This window comes from Rhinatrema bivittatum, chromosome 3, assembly GCF_901001135.1.
Source record: "Rhinatrema bivittatum chromosome 3, aRhiBiv1.1, whole genome shotgun sequence".
Taxonomy (NCBI): domain Eukaryota; kingdom Metazoa; phylum Chordata; class Amphibia; order Gymnophiona; family Rhinatrematidae; genus Rhinatrema; species Rhinatrema bivittatum.
Genome location: NC_042617.1, coordinates 431,294,417 through 431,310,305, shown reverse-complemented (window position 1 = coordinate 431,310,305; position 15,889 = coordinate 431,294,417). Strand labels below are relative to the sequence as shown.

Genomic DNA, 15,889 nt, shown 5'->3' with positions numbered 1-15,889 from the left:
TTTAAAACTAATCAGAGGAAATTATTTTTCACTCAATGCACAATTAAGCTCTGGAATTTGTTACCAGAGGATGTTATTGCAGTTAGTGTAGCTGGGTTTAAAAAAGGTTTGGATAAGTTCTTGGAGGAGAAGACCATTAGCATTATTAACCAAGGGGCGGATTTTCAGAGCCCTGCTCGCGTAAATCCGCCCAAAACCGGGCGGATTTACGCGAGCAGGGCCCTGCGCGCCGGGAAGCCTATTTTACATAGGCCTCCCGGTGCGCGCAGAGCCCCGGGACTCGCGTACGTCCCGGGGTTCACGGAGGGGGGCGTGTCGGGGGCGGGGCCGGAGCGCGCAGCATTGCGGGGGCGTGTCGACAGCGTTTTGGGGGCGGGTACGGGGCGTGGCTACGGCCCGGGGGCGTGGCCGCGCCCTCCGTACCCGCCCCCAGGTCGCGGCCCGGCGCGCAGCAGGCCCGCTGGCGCGCGGGGATTTACGTCTCCCTCCGGGAGGCGTAAATCCCCCGACAAAGGTAAGGGGGGGGTGTAGACAGGGCCGGGTGGGTGGGTTAGGTAGGGGAAGGGAGGGTAAGGTGAGGGGAGGGCAAAGGAAAGTTCCCTCCGAGGCCGCTCCGATTTCGGAGCGGCCTTGGAGGGAACGGGGGGAGGCAGCGCGGCTCGGCGCGCGCAGGCTATACAAAATCGATAGCCTTGCGCGCGCCGATCCAGGATTTTAGTGGATACGCGCGGCTGCGCGCGTATCTACTAAAATCCAGCGTACTTTTGCTTGAGTCTGATGCGCAAGCAAAAGTAGGCTGATCGCGCTTCTTTTAAAATCTACCCCCAAGTTGACTTAGAGAATGCTATTACTGGCATCAGTAGCATGGGATCTACTTAGCGTTTGGATACTTGTCAGGTACTTGTAGCCTCGTTTGGACACTGTTGGAAACAGGATGCTGGGCTTGATGGACACTTGGTCTGACCCTGTATGGCAATTTCTTATGTTCTTCTTATGTTCTTATGCATGCACATCTCCTGATTTTGAAATGTGCCCGGCTTTTAAAATTCACCTCAATCTGTGAAAGTTCACCCCGTTATAGTGTGGGCAATTTTCTAAAAGTAATTTTCCTTGAGCAAAGCAATAATTTACCCGCAGAAATTGCTTTTGAAATTATCCTCCCGGTGGCAATTTTGAATAGCCTACATTGTTTGTAGTGCATGTGGGCACTTTTAGCCAGTGTACATTTCAGTTAATATTAAGCATTTCTATTTTCAACATAGTCTGCATAAGAATCCAAATGCGAGTGTAATTGGACCCATGGAGATTTACGTATGCTAATATTTTATAAACTGCATGATGGCTGCCACACATATATTTCTTTGCTGAACATGTAAAAGTGAATTTTAAACCAGTGCTCGGGCGCACATGTGCATGCCTGTGTAAGTCTGCACCCAGGGACATGGCCTTTTATAACAAATGTGTGCAAATGCACACATTTGTTATAAAATAGGCTGGTCTTGGGCTCTTGAGCACCCAATTTAAGTGGGTGCATGACTGTGTGCGCAAATGCCGCTTCTACCACATAAGCGAAGGGGTTTTAAAAGGGCACATGCAACACCATTGACACAAAAACTTGATCGTTTCCAGTTCAGTTAAGAGATGGGTCTTCCAAATCCTCCCAATTTAATAGCCTTCCTTCCTCTCACATAACAGTCTAGTTTTCTTTATTTTATCACTGACGTGTCAGCCATAGCAGAAGTAAAGGCAGGCAGGGGACCTTAACGCATGCTGTTGCGTGTTAAGTATTTACATGCACATCTCAGGTACAAGCCCCGAAATGCTCATGCATTGCCCAGAACAAGCTCATACCCTGCCACGTTTTGAAAATTTTTCAGATGTGTGCACTTTTGAAGATATGCAAGTATCTCGGGAGCTTTTAAAATCCGTTCAGTTGCATACTCACAAGGTTTCCAAAATGGCACATACACATATATACACACAGTGGGCCAGATTTTAAAAGCCCTGCGTGCGTAAATCTGGCCGGATTTACGTGCGCAGGGCACTCGCGCACCGGCGCGCCTATTTTGCATAGGCCGCTGGCGCGCGTAAGTCCCGGGGCTTCGTAAAAGGGGCGGGAGGGGGCGTGTCTGGGGCGTGTCCGGGGGCGTGTCCGGGGGTCAGGGGTCGATTCAGGGTGGGACCGGGGGCGTGTTGCCGGCCCGGGGGCATGGTTGAGGCCTCCGGACCAACCCCCGGGTCGGGTGATGGCACGCCAGCAGCCTGCTGGTGCGTGCAGATTTACGCCTGCTGAAAGCAGGCGTAAATCTGCCAACAAAGGTAGGGGGGGTTTAGATAGGGCCAGGGGGGTGGGTTAGGTAGGGGAATGTGAGGGGAGGCGGAAGGAAAGTTCCCTCCGAGGCCGCTCCGATTTCGGAGTGGCCTTGGAGAGAACAGGGAGCGCGTGCCGGGCTCAGTGCGGTCAGGTTGCACAAATGTGCACCCCCTTGCGCGCGCCGACCCTGGATTTTATAAGATACGCACGGCTATGCGTGTATCTTATAAAATCCAGCGTACGTTTGTTCGCGCCTGATGCACGAACAAAAGTATGCGGGCGTGCGTAAATTTATAAAATCTACCTCACTGTTTTTCATTATCATTTCAATTCATTTCTTTCCTTTATACCATCTTCCTAGGTAAGCTTTGAACAAACCTGCTAAAGGTAGTGAAGATAAAATAACAATCACAATCCACATTAGTTCTCTGCAAGCTCCCTCATTTATTTCCCATTTAAAAAAAACAGCATCATTTTCATGACCACCACATAACTCTCTGGAAATTACCTCAAATAAAAACTAGCCAGATTGTTTTCCTTTGAAAACTGGAAGCCAGCAAGTATACCCACTAAATTTGACCGTATACCTTGCAATTCTTATTTGGGAGAAGGAATGAATGGCAGCATAATAGCATATTTACATATAGAAATTGAATTGTTTTACTCCCCTAAGAATACTCTAGGGGAAAGGCTCTTTTATCCAGCTACAAGAATGCACACTGAATAAAGCCATTCTGTAATTTTAGCTGGGCAGATGAAAGCAATTTTCAGCTAAGTAAATAATTTTGAAAATTATCCTTCTCCTACTGGATTTGAAAATTATGATCAGTCTAATTCTGCTTTAAGCAAGATAACTGTAAGTAAAACTGGGCTGCTTGGAAAAAAAAGAGCTAGAAAAGTAATGACATAATTAAGCACTTACATTTGCACTGTGATCACTTCCACTTATACAGACAATGTCTTGTTTCTGAATTGTTAGTACTTCTTTTGTAAGCTTTAAATGGATATAATGTGTGTTGTCAGACCCTTCATCATAACACAATGCAATGCCACTTTTAGTCTGCAAAAAAAAAAAAGGAAAATTGAAATAACTTAATTTGCATACACAAATACATGAATACTATAAGGTATGCAGAATTATACCTAAATGGGTAACTGCCAATATTGCTAAGAAGTGTGCTTTATCACTGATTTTTGTCTTGTGATTTGAAGTGCTTTAGAGAAAATCTGTTATAGCACAATCTGAATCACTGAAAAATGTTATCTTATTAGATAATATTTAAGTTTAAATTAAATATTAAAAAATACATCAAATATATATATATATATATATATATATATATATATATTCAACATCATAAAAGGGTTATTAAACATCAAGAACTGTGATTTCACAAGCAATATAATGTGATGGGTTAACATTGGTAAAACAGAATCAGCACATCATAAAGCACCAAGCAATGACAAGGCAAATTTAAGAATACCCACTAATATGATATTAGAAATGAAGAATATAACAAATAAGGTTCATCTAGTCTGCTCAAGTTTTCTCCTTCAGTTCTTACAGGCTAAGACTATTGGAGAATTAACTGATGTGATGGGGCAAAGGCCGACTGATACCATTTTGAAGATGGTATTGATTGACCTGGAGCCTATGGGGCACTCTGTGCCCCACTAGACACCAGAGATGCAACAAGACCACCTGGGATGATCTCTAAGGTTGGTGAGGGTGGGGGACACAAGACTACCACAGGCATCATCTGGGAGGGGGGGGGGGGGCTAGAGTTGTCCGGAGGTAGGAAGCCCTCTGAGGGTGTAGTTGAACTAGGGGTGTTGGAACCCAGGGGGATGAGTTTTAAGTGAAATAGGAGGCAGGATGTCACCATGTGATTTTTAAAAATATATTTTTGCCCTTTTGCCACAGCTGGCTTTCCTATAGAGGTGGCGGGAATCTACACAGACCCCCTAGGAGGGGGGTTTACCATGGCGGAGGGTGCTTGTTTGGGCAGTGGTAGCTTTTTAATATGATGGTGGCCCCGGATGAAGGGGACTGCTATTGTGCAGACATTTTTCTTGAGACAAAATATTGTGGGGAAATCACCTTGATATATTACTGAGGAGAGGCCAAATATCGCAGGAACATCTGCCCCCCCTCCCCCCCCCCCCATGATCTTTTTCCCCTCCTGTGATAAAATATTGCAGCATAATAAATGATCCTTTAAGACATAGTTATTAACTTAATTGTAAAATGTCACTTTTGTTTTGAATTGAAAGAATGCAACCTACTTTTTATATTTTCTTTAAAAAAAAATCCTTGGCTTTCCAAATATAAGAGCTTATATATTCTGAAAATGACCTCCATATCAGCTGTTTGTCATGCTTTTAATTATACAGAATATTATATACAAATGCTGTATATTGGACACATAGAACATATACAAAAGGGGGTTGAATTAGCACAAGTTGAAATTTGTTAGCAGAAATGCCCTCTCTGTCACCTTTGGGACACCAGCAGTTGCAGACTTCCAACACCCAGGTCTTTGTAAATGATATATGATTGGCCACATATGCAGGTAAGGAACCTTTGAATAAAGATGACATTTTCCCTTTAGGGATATAACTCCATATAGGACTTATATCAATATCATCTTTGGTTTAATGAGGATTTAGGTGATCTTTGAGATATGAAACATTCTGACTGTTTTGTCTGTTCACTCCAACTTCATCTCCTGCCCCTTGTGTGGGTTTAAGGGATTTGACCCCCACAACCCTGGGATTTCCAAGTCATGCACCTGCCACAAGGCAGTGGGAGCTGTTTGCTTTCTTGTAAATTTGTCTTGTTTCCTGTGACATTCAGGTACATCCCTGCAGTCTTTCCATTAGATCAACATCAGGTGTACTACAAAGAAAGAGCCATATATAAAGAGCTCTAGCCTGAATTTGCTGGTTATAATGCTTTGTCTAGCTGCATTCAGCCCCATTTTTGTGGCTCACACGCCATTGAGATGCCATTCTAGGCATGCATGCAGCACAGAGCCTATTAAAGGCCTTGTGGTGGGAAAACTTTCAGTTGGTGCACTCTGATGGTGTCATGTAGTTGGGTATATAAACCCCCACTGTGCTATGAACCAAAGCCTTAGCAACGCTCTGCAGTGTGTGTTGCTGTAGTGTCTTGTGCTTGCCATGTCTTTTTTCACTGTTTTCTTTGCCTTGCCTTGCCTTGCTTTATTTGTTTCATCTGTGTCTTGATCTCCTGTCTTTGTTTTGCTGGACTCTTGCCTAAGCCCTGCCATCCCCTAGAACCCAAGGCTTAACCTGAGGGGAACAAGGCTGGTTTAGGTGAAGCTCTAGACCCAGTTCTTGTAAGTGCGAGTCCACCTGCTGTCGGCATGGACCTAGAAGGTTTGCCTGCTAGGCTGTGTCAACCAGGCCACAGCCCAAGGGCTCACATCTGTGACACTGGTCCAACAGCCAACTTGACATCCGCCCTGCAGAAGTGCTATCCATTTGGGCCCTGTTTTTCTGATCGTGTGCCAGTGTAGTATCCTGTTCCAATTTTCCTACTGTTGTATCATAAGAACATAAGAAATTGCCATGCTGGGTCAGATCAAGGGTCCATCAAGCCCAGCATCCTGTTTCCAACAGAGGCCAAACCAGGCCACAAGAACCTGGCAATTACCCAAACACTAAGAAGATCCCATGCTACAGATTAAATTAATAGCAGTGGCTATTCCCTAAGTAAACTTGATTAATAGCCATTAATGGACTTCTCCTCCAAGAACATATCCAAACCTTTTTTGAACCCAGCTACAATAACTGCACTAACCACATCTTCTGGCAACAAATTCCAGAGCTTTATTGTGCGTTGAATGAAAAAGAATTCTCGCTGAATAGTCTTATATGTTCTACTTGCTAACTTCATGGAATGCCCCTAGTCCTTCTATTATTCGAAAGTGTAAATAACCGAGTCACATCTACTCATTCAAGACATCTCATGATCTTAAAGACCTCTATCATATCCCCCCTCAGCCATCGCTTCTCCAAGCTGAACAGCCGTAACCTCTTCAGCCTTTCCTCATAGGGGAGCTGTTCCATCCCCTTTATCATTTTGGTTGCCCTTCTCTGTACCTTCTCCATCGCAACAATATCTTTTTTCAGATGCGGTGACCAGAATTGTACACAGTATTCAAGATGCGGTCTCAACATGGAGCAATATAGAGGCATTATGACATTTTCTGTTTAATTAACCATTCCCTTCCTAATAATTCCTAACATTTTGTTTGCTTTTTTGACTGCTGTAGCACACTGAGCCGACGATTTTAAAATATTATCCACTATGATGCCTAGATCTTTTTCCTGGGTAGAAGCTCCTAATATGGAACCTAACATCATGTAAATATAGCAAGGGTTATTTTTCCCTATATGCAACACCTTGCACTTGTCCACATTAAATTTCATATGCCATTTGGATGGCCAATCTTCCAGTCTTGCAAGGTCCTCCTGTAATGTATCACAGGCCGCTTGTGATTTAACTACTCTGAATAATTTTGTATCATCCGCAAATTTGATAACCTCACTCGTCGTTTTCCTTTCCAGATTATTTATATATATATTGAAAAGTACATATCCCTGAGGCACTCCACTGTTTACCCTTTTCCACTGAGAACACTGACCATTTAATCCTACTCTCTGTTTCCTGTCTTTTAACCAGTTTCTAATCCACGAAAGGACATTGCCTCCTATCCCTTGACTTTTTAGTTTTCTTAGAAGCCTCTCATGAGGGACTTTGTCAAATGCCTTCTGAAAATCCAAATACAATACATCTACTGGTTCACCTTTATCCTCATGTTTATTAACCCCTTCAAAAAAATGAAGCAGATTTGTTAGGCAAGTCTTCCCTTGGGTAAATTCATGTTGACTGTGTTCCATTAAATCATGTCTTTCTATATGCTCTACTATTTTGATCTTGAGAATAGTTTCCACTATTTTTCCTGGCCCTGAAGTCAGGCTCACTGGTCTATAGTTACCCGGATCGCCCCTGGAGCCTTTTTTAAATATTGGGGTTACATTGGCCACCCTCCAGTCTTCAGGTACAATGGATGATTTTAATGATAGGTTACAAATTTTAACTAATAGATCAGAAATGTCATTTTTTAGTTCCTTCAGTACCCTAGGATGCATACCTTCCAGTCCAGGTGATTTGCTACTCTTTAGTTTGTCAATCCTTTTTCAGCATTCTAGCATATAAACCTTTCTGCTTCATAAGTTCAACCTCCAGTGTCCTGTTTGTGCCCTGTTCCAATGCTCCTGTGCTGAGTGCCTCTCTTGGCTCGTTTCTAGTTCCTGGCTTCCATCCTTGTGTCCTCTACCTTCGCTCTGGAGTGGCCCTGATCACTGAACCCATATCCCCATGAAACCCATTCCTTTCAGGGTATGGGGGAGCAACAGAAGTTTCCCTGCAGGCTCTTTACAAAATGAGGGGCTAGAGCAGGAGCAGAAAGAGAGGGATGAAACTGAATGCTGGCAGGCTCTCTGTAACTTTGTTCAAAGGTTAACATTAAGAGGTATTAAAGCTTTCAAGAATACTGATTCTGTGGCAGATTCTAAAATATGCACAACAGGCCAATTATATGGTTTTTCCCATAATCGCACAATCATAGGAGGGTAGGGCAATGCTTATTGCTTATACCTTCCCAGCTTGAGAATATATTAAGTTCATTCTGGATTATCAGAGAATATATTTTCTCAAATTTAACCCAAAAGATTATCAAAAAATCTCTCCTCTCGGTGGTAAATGACATAGGAATGAGTCCTTGGTGTGGTGGTGTAGTTGTTGAAGCCTTGTAGGTAAACCCACGAGGCCTATACCAACAGATGGTGAATGCACCCTGAAACAGGTCAGACTGGAGTGTCACTTACACCAGCTGACATCCCTGCAGGTTTAGTCCTTATGTTCTGGTAGCGAACAGGAGTTAGGTGGGTCCCTAGGATGGTAGCCAGAACAAGAATCCAAGGGCAAACTGGGATCAGGACAGGCAGCAGATTGGAGGTACTGGGATCAGGCTAAGGGTTGGGGTAGGTGGCAAACAGCTTAGTCAAGTCCAAGTCAATTGGTCAGATCCAGAAAGCAGGCAAGAATGGTCAGGTTCAAGTCAATGATCAGGTCCAAGTGGTAGGCAAGTGTGGTCAAGTCCAAGCTAGAAGTCAGTACAAGGAGATCAGGCCAAAGGATAACTGACCATTTAATCCTACTCTCTGTTTCCTGTCTTTTAACCAGTTTCTAATCCACGAAAGGACATTGCCTCCTATCCCTTGACTTTTTAGTTTTCTTAGAAGCCTCTCATGAGGGACTTTGTCAAATGCCTTCTGAAAATCCAAATACAATACATCTACTGGTTCACCTTTATCCTCATGTTTATTAACCCCTTCAAAAAAATGAAGCAGATTTGTTAGGCAAGACTTCCCTTGGGTAAATCCATGTTGACTGTGTTCCATTCAACTATGTCTTTCTATATGCTATGTGATTTTGATCTTTACAATAGTTTCCACTATTTTTCAGGCACTGAAGTCAGGCTCATTGGTCTATAGTTTCCTAGATCACCTCTGGAGTCCTTTTTAAATATTGGGGTTACAGGGGCCACCCTCCAATCTTCAGATACAATGGATGATTTTAGTGATAGGTTACAAATGTAACTAATAGAGCTGAAATTTCATTTTTTAATTCCTTCAGAACCTGGGATGCATACCATCTGGTCCAGGTGATTTGCTACTCTTTAGTTTGTCAATCTGGCCTTCTACATCTTCCAGGTTCACAGTGATTTGGTTCAGTTTATCTGACTCATCACCCTAGAAAACCATCTTAGAACTGGTATCTCCCAATATCCTCATTAGTAAACACAGAAGCAATGAATTAATTTAGTCTTTCTGCAATGACCTTATCTTCCCTATCAGCCCCTTTAACCCCTTAGTCATCTAATGTCCAACTGACTCCCTCACAGATTTATTGCTTCTGATATATTTAAAAAAGTTTTTATTGAGTTTTTGCCTCTGTGGCCAACTTCATTTCAAATTGTCTCTTAGCCTGTCTTATCAGTGTTTTACATTTAACTTGACAATGCTTATTCCTTTTCCTATTTACATCAGGTGGATCCTTTGCCCTCACTATGTCACAGGGGCTACCGGTGCCATTGGTCAGCCCCTGTCACAAGGTAGGAGGACAAGATGGTGCTGATGGCCATGTGACAGAGGCTGACCAATGGCACTGGTAGCCCCTGTGACATAGTAGGTCAAAGGTTATTGGCACCATTTTGAAATTGGCACCAAGGGTGTGAGTGCAGGGGATGGCTCCCGGACCCCCCACTGAACCACCAGGGAGTTTTGGTAAGTCTTGGGGGGGTCAGGAGGGTGGGGGGTTTGTTTAAATAGGGTCCTTTAGGCAGCCAAATTATTCGTCGAGATTCATTGTATTCGTGGGGAATCGCGATATGTTTCACTTCCCCACGAATACAACGAATAAGGCCCTATAAGTTGCGAATTCCAAATTAGTAGGGAATGAATGCACACCCCTAAGGCACATACGAAGCACAGAAGACTCCACAGAAGCAAAGCAGACTCGTTGCCAAGTCAAGGGACAGGAAGAGGAAACTCCCTGAAATAGTCCCAGGCCTCTGATGTCATCCAGGGGGCTGGGCTGTGATTAGTTGAGGCTGGCCCTTTAAATGCCAGCAGGAGGTGCAGCCAAATGCCTAGGGAGGGCCCAGCCCGGAAGGGGCTGCTGGCGGCATTGGGCTGCAGCTTCACGCCGAGAAGAAGAGGTCTGGGGTTGGCCCTCCTGCCTCGGGCAGCAGTGTAGGTTTGGCCGTGGAGGCCGCGGGAGTGGATGGGGCCAGTGGCATGCGGTGGAGGCGTCTCCCCGCAGCTGCGCAGGTCCTGGTGGAGTTCCCATCGCCAGAGGAGGAGGTAAGAGGGGCCGGACGCGGCCATCCGCAGCTGGTGTGCCTAACAGTACTCTATTGCACTGCCATATGTTGGAAGGTTGTGATGACTCTCAGAGCCTGAGATTGGATAATCTTAGACTTTAGCAGCATCTAGGGATGTGAATCGTTTTCCATATCGTCTTAACGATAGAAATCGTGTGGCAGGGCAAGAAAATCGTCTTAGGCACGATTTTTTAGTTAAAAAATCGTTAAAAATCGTTTTTTTTTTTTTTCCGATTAGTGCGCACTAACTCGAGTTAGTGCGCACTAACGGGAGTTAGTGCGCACTAACTGGGAGTTAGTGCGCACTAACTGAAAATGATACAATTTGACACTTTTCAGGTCAGTTAAGGTCAGTTTAGGAATGAATATGTATTCCTATTGGCTGCCCTCTTATTTATTCATGTTACCAAGTTTCCTACTGACAGTATATGGGGGATGGGAAATGGAAACAGTTGGTAGCTTGACAAAACAAGTAATGTGATCAGTCAATGTGACTAGAACTTGTGCCCTAACCCTGATACCAGGGGTATTGTGATCTTCCTGCACACAGTGCCCTATCCCTATTAATACCAGGAGTGTTGTGATCTTCCTGCACACAGTGCCCTATCCCTAATACCAGGGGTGTTGTGATCTTCCTGCACACAGTGCCCTATTCCTGATACTGGGGTTGTTGTGATCTTCCTGCACACAGTGCCCTATTCCTGATACCGGGGGTGTTGTGATCTTCTTGCACACATCCCGATATCAGGGATAGGGCACTGCATGCAGGAAGATCACAACACTCCTGGTATTAATAGGGATAGGGCACTGCATGCAGGAAGATCACAACACTCCTGGTATTAATAGGGATAGGGCACTGCATGCAGGAAGATCACAACCCCCCTGGTATCAGGGATAGGGCACTGTGTGCAGGAAGATCACAATACCCCGGAGGAGTGAGGGTCAGGCAGCTCCCCCCTGTCTGTGAAGCCAGCCTCTCACTAGTAATGCAGGGAGGGAGCTGTCTCAGACTTCACCATCCTCCCCCCCCCCCCTTACCCACACACCATTCACTAGCTGGGACATGGGGGAAGTCAGGAGTGAGGGTCAGGCAGCTCCCCCCTGTCTGTGAAGCCAGCCTCTCACTAGTAATGCAGGGAGGGAGCTGTCTCAGACTTCACCATCCACCCCCCCCCCTCACCCACACACCATTCACTAGCTGGGACATGGGGGAAGTCAGGAGTGAGGGACAGGCAGCTCCCCCCTGTCTGTGAAGCCAGCCTCTCACTAGTAATGCAGGGAGGGAGCTGTCTCAGACTTCACCATCCCCCCCCCCCTCACCCACACACCATTCACTAGCTGGGACATGGGGGAAGTCAGGAGTGAGGGTCAGGCAGCTCCCCCCTGTCTGTGAAGCCAGCCTCTCACTAGTAATGCAGGGAGGGAGCTGTCTCAGACTTCACCATCCTCCCCCCCCCCCTCACCCACACACCATTCACTAGCTGGGACATGGGGGAAGTCAGGAGTGAGGGTCAGGCAGCTCCCCCCTGTCTGTGAAGCCAGCCTCTCACTAGTAATGCAGGGAGGGAGCTGTCTCAGACTTCACCATCCTCCCCCCCCCCCTCACCCACACACCATTCACTAGCTGGGACATGGGGGAAGTCAGGAGTGAGGGTCAGGCAGCTCCCCCTGTCTGTGAAGCCAGCCTCTCACTAGTAATGCAGGGAGGGAGCTGTCTCAGACTTCACCATCCACCCCCCCCCCTCACCCACACACCATTCACTAGCTGGGACATGGGGGAAGTCAGGAGTGAGGGACAGGCAGCTCCCCCCTGTCTGTGAAGCCAGCCTCTCACTAGTAATGCAGGGAGGGAGCTGTCTCAAACTTCACCATCCTCCCCCCCCCCCCCTCACCCACACACCATTCACTAGCTGGGACATGGGGGAAGTCAGGAGTGAGGGTCAGGCAGCTCCCCCCTGTCTGTGAAGCCAGCCTCTCACTAGTAATGCAGGGAGGGAGCTGTCTCAGACTTCACCATCCTCCCCCCCCCCCCCCCCTCACCCACACACCATTCACTAGCTGGGACATGGGGGAAGTCAGGAGTGAGGGTCAGGCAGCTCCCCCCTGTCTGTGAAGCCAGCCTCTCACTAGTAATGCAGGGAGGGAGCTGTCTCAGACTTCACCATCCTCCCCCCCCCCCCTCACCCACACACCATTCACTAGCTGGGACATGGGGGAAGTCAGGAGTGAGGGTCAGGCAGCTCCCCCCTGTCTGTGAAGCCAGCCTCTCACTAGTAATGCAGGGAGGGAGCTGTCTCAGACTTCACCATCCTCCCCCCCCCCCCCTCACCCACACACCATTCACTAGCTGGGACATGGGGGAAGTCAGGAGTGAGGGTCAGGCAGCTCCCCCCTGTCTGTGAAGCCAGCCTCTCACTAGTAATGCAGGGAGGGAGCTGTCTCAGACTGGTATCAGGGTTAGGGCACTGTGTGCAGGAAGATCACAACACTCCTGGTATTAATAGGGATAGGGCACTGTAAGAGATGACTGTAGTAGATTGAATAAAGATCTGATGTTTCTGCTCTCCTCACACCAAACAAAAACAACACACAAGCAGAGAAGCCCTTCTTACAAAGCTGAGCTAGTGAGTTAAGTAGGAGGAAAAGTAAACATACTGGTGCCAGTGTGGCTACTTAAAAAATACACTTACCAACAATCAATTACATATATTTGAACTGTGTACAGTTCCAGCCAGGACCACCTTTCTAAAATGCACAGTGATTGGCAAATTCAACATGCACTAGCATTTCAGGTGCCTGCTAACAAAAATAATAAACAAACAAGTTCTAGTCACGTGAGTGCTGATCATTACATTACTTTTTTTGTCAAGCTTCCAACTGTTTCCATTTCACATCCCCCCAACCATATTGGTAACATCAATAGATAAGAGCACAGCCAGCCAATAGGAATACATACATACATATTCATTCCTAAGTGACCTTTACTGACCTGGGAAGTATGAACACTTTGTTTCATTTTCTGTTGGTGTTCGTTAGTTTCCAGTTCCATTTCCCATCCCCCCAACCATCACCTCAGTGGTAACCTTGGTAATATCAATAGATAAGAGGGCAGCCAGCCAATAGGAACACATATTCATTCCTAACTGACCTTCAGTGACCTGGAAAGTGTTTATTTGTATCATTTTCAGTTAGTGCGCACTAAATCGAGTTAGTGCGCACTAACTCCCCGTTAGTGCGCACTAACACGATTTAACGATTTTTAACGATAAATCGTTAGAATTTCTATTGTATCGTGTTCTATAACGATTTAAGACGATATAAACATTATCGGACGATAATTTTAATCGTTGAAAAACGATTCACATCCCTAGCAGCATCTATTGCTCCATCTGGTATGATGTGCTATATATGTTCCTATATAATAAGTGGATAACAAAAACGACCTACTGGTCTAGTTTGACACCAAAAATATACATAATGCCAGTTTAAACATAAGAACATACGAACATAAGAAATTACCATGCTGGGTCAGACCAAGGGTCCATCAAGCCCAGCATCCTGTCAGGTGTCAGCATTGCAATTTTGACTCCATATAATATTAGAAGTGAAAAAAGAAACCCCCTGAAGCAGATCCTCCTTGAAATTTGGCCTCTTTAGGTTACTACATCTATTTTGACAATTTGAGATCTCTGCAATAGTTATCCAAGACAAATTTACTTCAATGCTCAGATAAGTGTACTTTTTATTTGAAAAATTGAAAACATTTCCAAAAATATATACAGCATATAATATAGTATCCACACATTCTGACCAATTATTAAATGTAAGACAATGAAGGCATGTCTTGCCGATAGTATTTAGTATGATTGTCTGGGACTTTACTTATTGAGGGAAACACTTTTTTTGAAGTTTTTATCTATGTTTTTGTTTTCCTCAGTTAAGCAGTCATATTAAAATCTCCATTATCTTATGATTCACAATGAAGCCAATTCATGGAGAGAACAGAAGGCAAAAAACCCCCCAAAATAATCAAGCTAAAAATATCAGTGAAAATATGTTGCTGAATTTATTAAACTCAGCAGCTCTGTACATATATGTATATATAAGGGTTTCAGCAAACTAGTGTCACATCTGATTAACTCACAGCCGATGTCAGTCCTCTAGATCACAAACCCCAGGTCTTTATTTTTTGCATATTATTTTTCGGTATGCTTGTGAAAAACTCTTCTGCCACCTTGATGTAAACCATACGGTGATATGAACAAACTCCAAAAGGCAGAAAACACAAAACCTTTCCAACAAAATCCCCAAATATTTCAAATAATAATCTTTCAGATATAATTAACAAAATCTCAATGTCCCGGAGTTTCATGTATAGACTGAATGAGAGGAATCATGAGTAATAGACTCATCTGACACAACAGTGATCTGCTTTGTGTGTATACCTTACTGCTTCATAAGAAATGGTATCTTGGCTCTGTTTCCTCAAATGTTAGATTTAAGTAATGGAATGAGATATCCAAACAACTGGTCGACGTGGCTGTTAATTTGGTTGACATTGGTGTGCTGAACTCTGTGTGTGAAGCATTTGTACAGCTGTTTCACAGTCTAAAAATGTCACTGTTCTTTCAGGCTATCAGTCTATGTCAGTGAAGTAGGGGTCAAGGCCTACAAGGGAATCCATGGCACACATGGAACATTTATGGTAGTAGTTCTTCCTTTTGCATAAACCCAAATATATTTTGGGAAATGAATATCCTTTTCAACATCCTGAAATATCTTTTCTTCCAAGAGATTGGCAAAACCTGTATATCCTGAAATAAATGCCCTCCAGATCTCACAATTAAAAGGGCCAATTGAGTCCTTAAACTTTCCTACTTGTACAATTTTATTAGTTATGTTTTGATTTGAATTATTAGAATTAAGTATGCAAATGACAATGATAAATGTTGCATCCAAGCAATGACTCAAGCAATTGCCTTGCCTACATTTGAAAACAATTTTGTGTGTGGTTAAAATGTTTCATTTTGATTCTATTAAATTATTGTTCTTGATGTGCCCTTTCTTTGTACCATGTTTTTGTTTCTTTCCATTCCATGGTTAGCATAATATATTCTATGCTACTGTCTATAATTTCTATCATGGTATTGCATACAAAATATTCAACTATAAAAATGTTAAGCTAGAATTTTGAAGTAGGAAAAATGATAAACGTACAGTTGCAACAATTCTTTGCTTTCATTACTTCATCAATCTGGATTCTTGTCCATTAAAGCAGAACTAATACTACTAAGAAAACAATTATTATGAGAAACTAATGTGTATTGACATATGCAATCAACAGCGCTAAAATACTGTAGCACGAAAATGATGTTGTTTTTATTCACTGTGAAAATTTTCATCTAGACTATCATGTTCCAGTGCAGTACCACAAGGAAACAGAGTGGAACATTGTTTACAGAAAATTGCTAAAATGGTTTAGTATTGTTACTTTTATTATTTTATTTTATGTATCATTTTACAAAGTTAAATCATTACAAAGATACAATGCATAATTAACACAAGTCAAACAGATAAAAGAGGTAAGGGAGTATCC

The 15,889-nt window shown here is 44.1% G+C and overlaps 1 protein-coding gene across 1 annotated transcript in view; it reads right to left on the bottom strand.

Moving 5' to 3' along the window:
• SNTG2 (syntrophin gamma 2) overlaps positions 1-15,889 on the bottom strand; it is a 690,678-nt gene that overhangs the window by 593,532 nt on the left and 81,257 nt on the right. Inside the window, exon 2 of the mRNA XM_029596873.1 lies at positions 3,237-3,374. Within this exon, the coding sequence (XP_029452733.1) occupies positions 3,237-3,374 (138 nt within the window). The remainder of the gene's footprint in view (positions 1-3,236; positions 3,375-15,889) is intronic.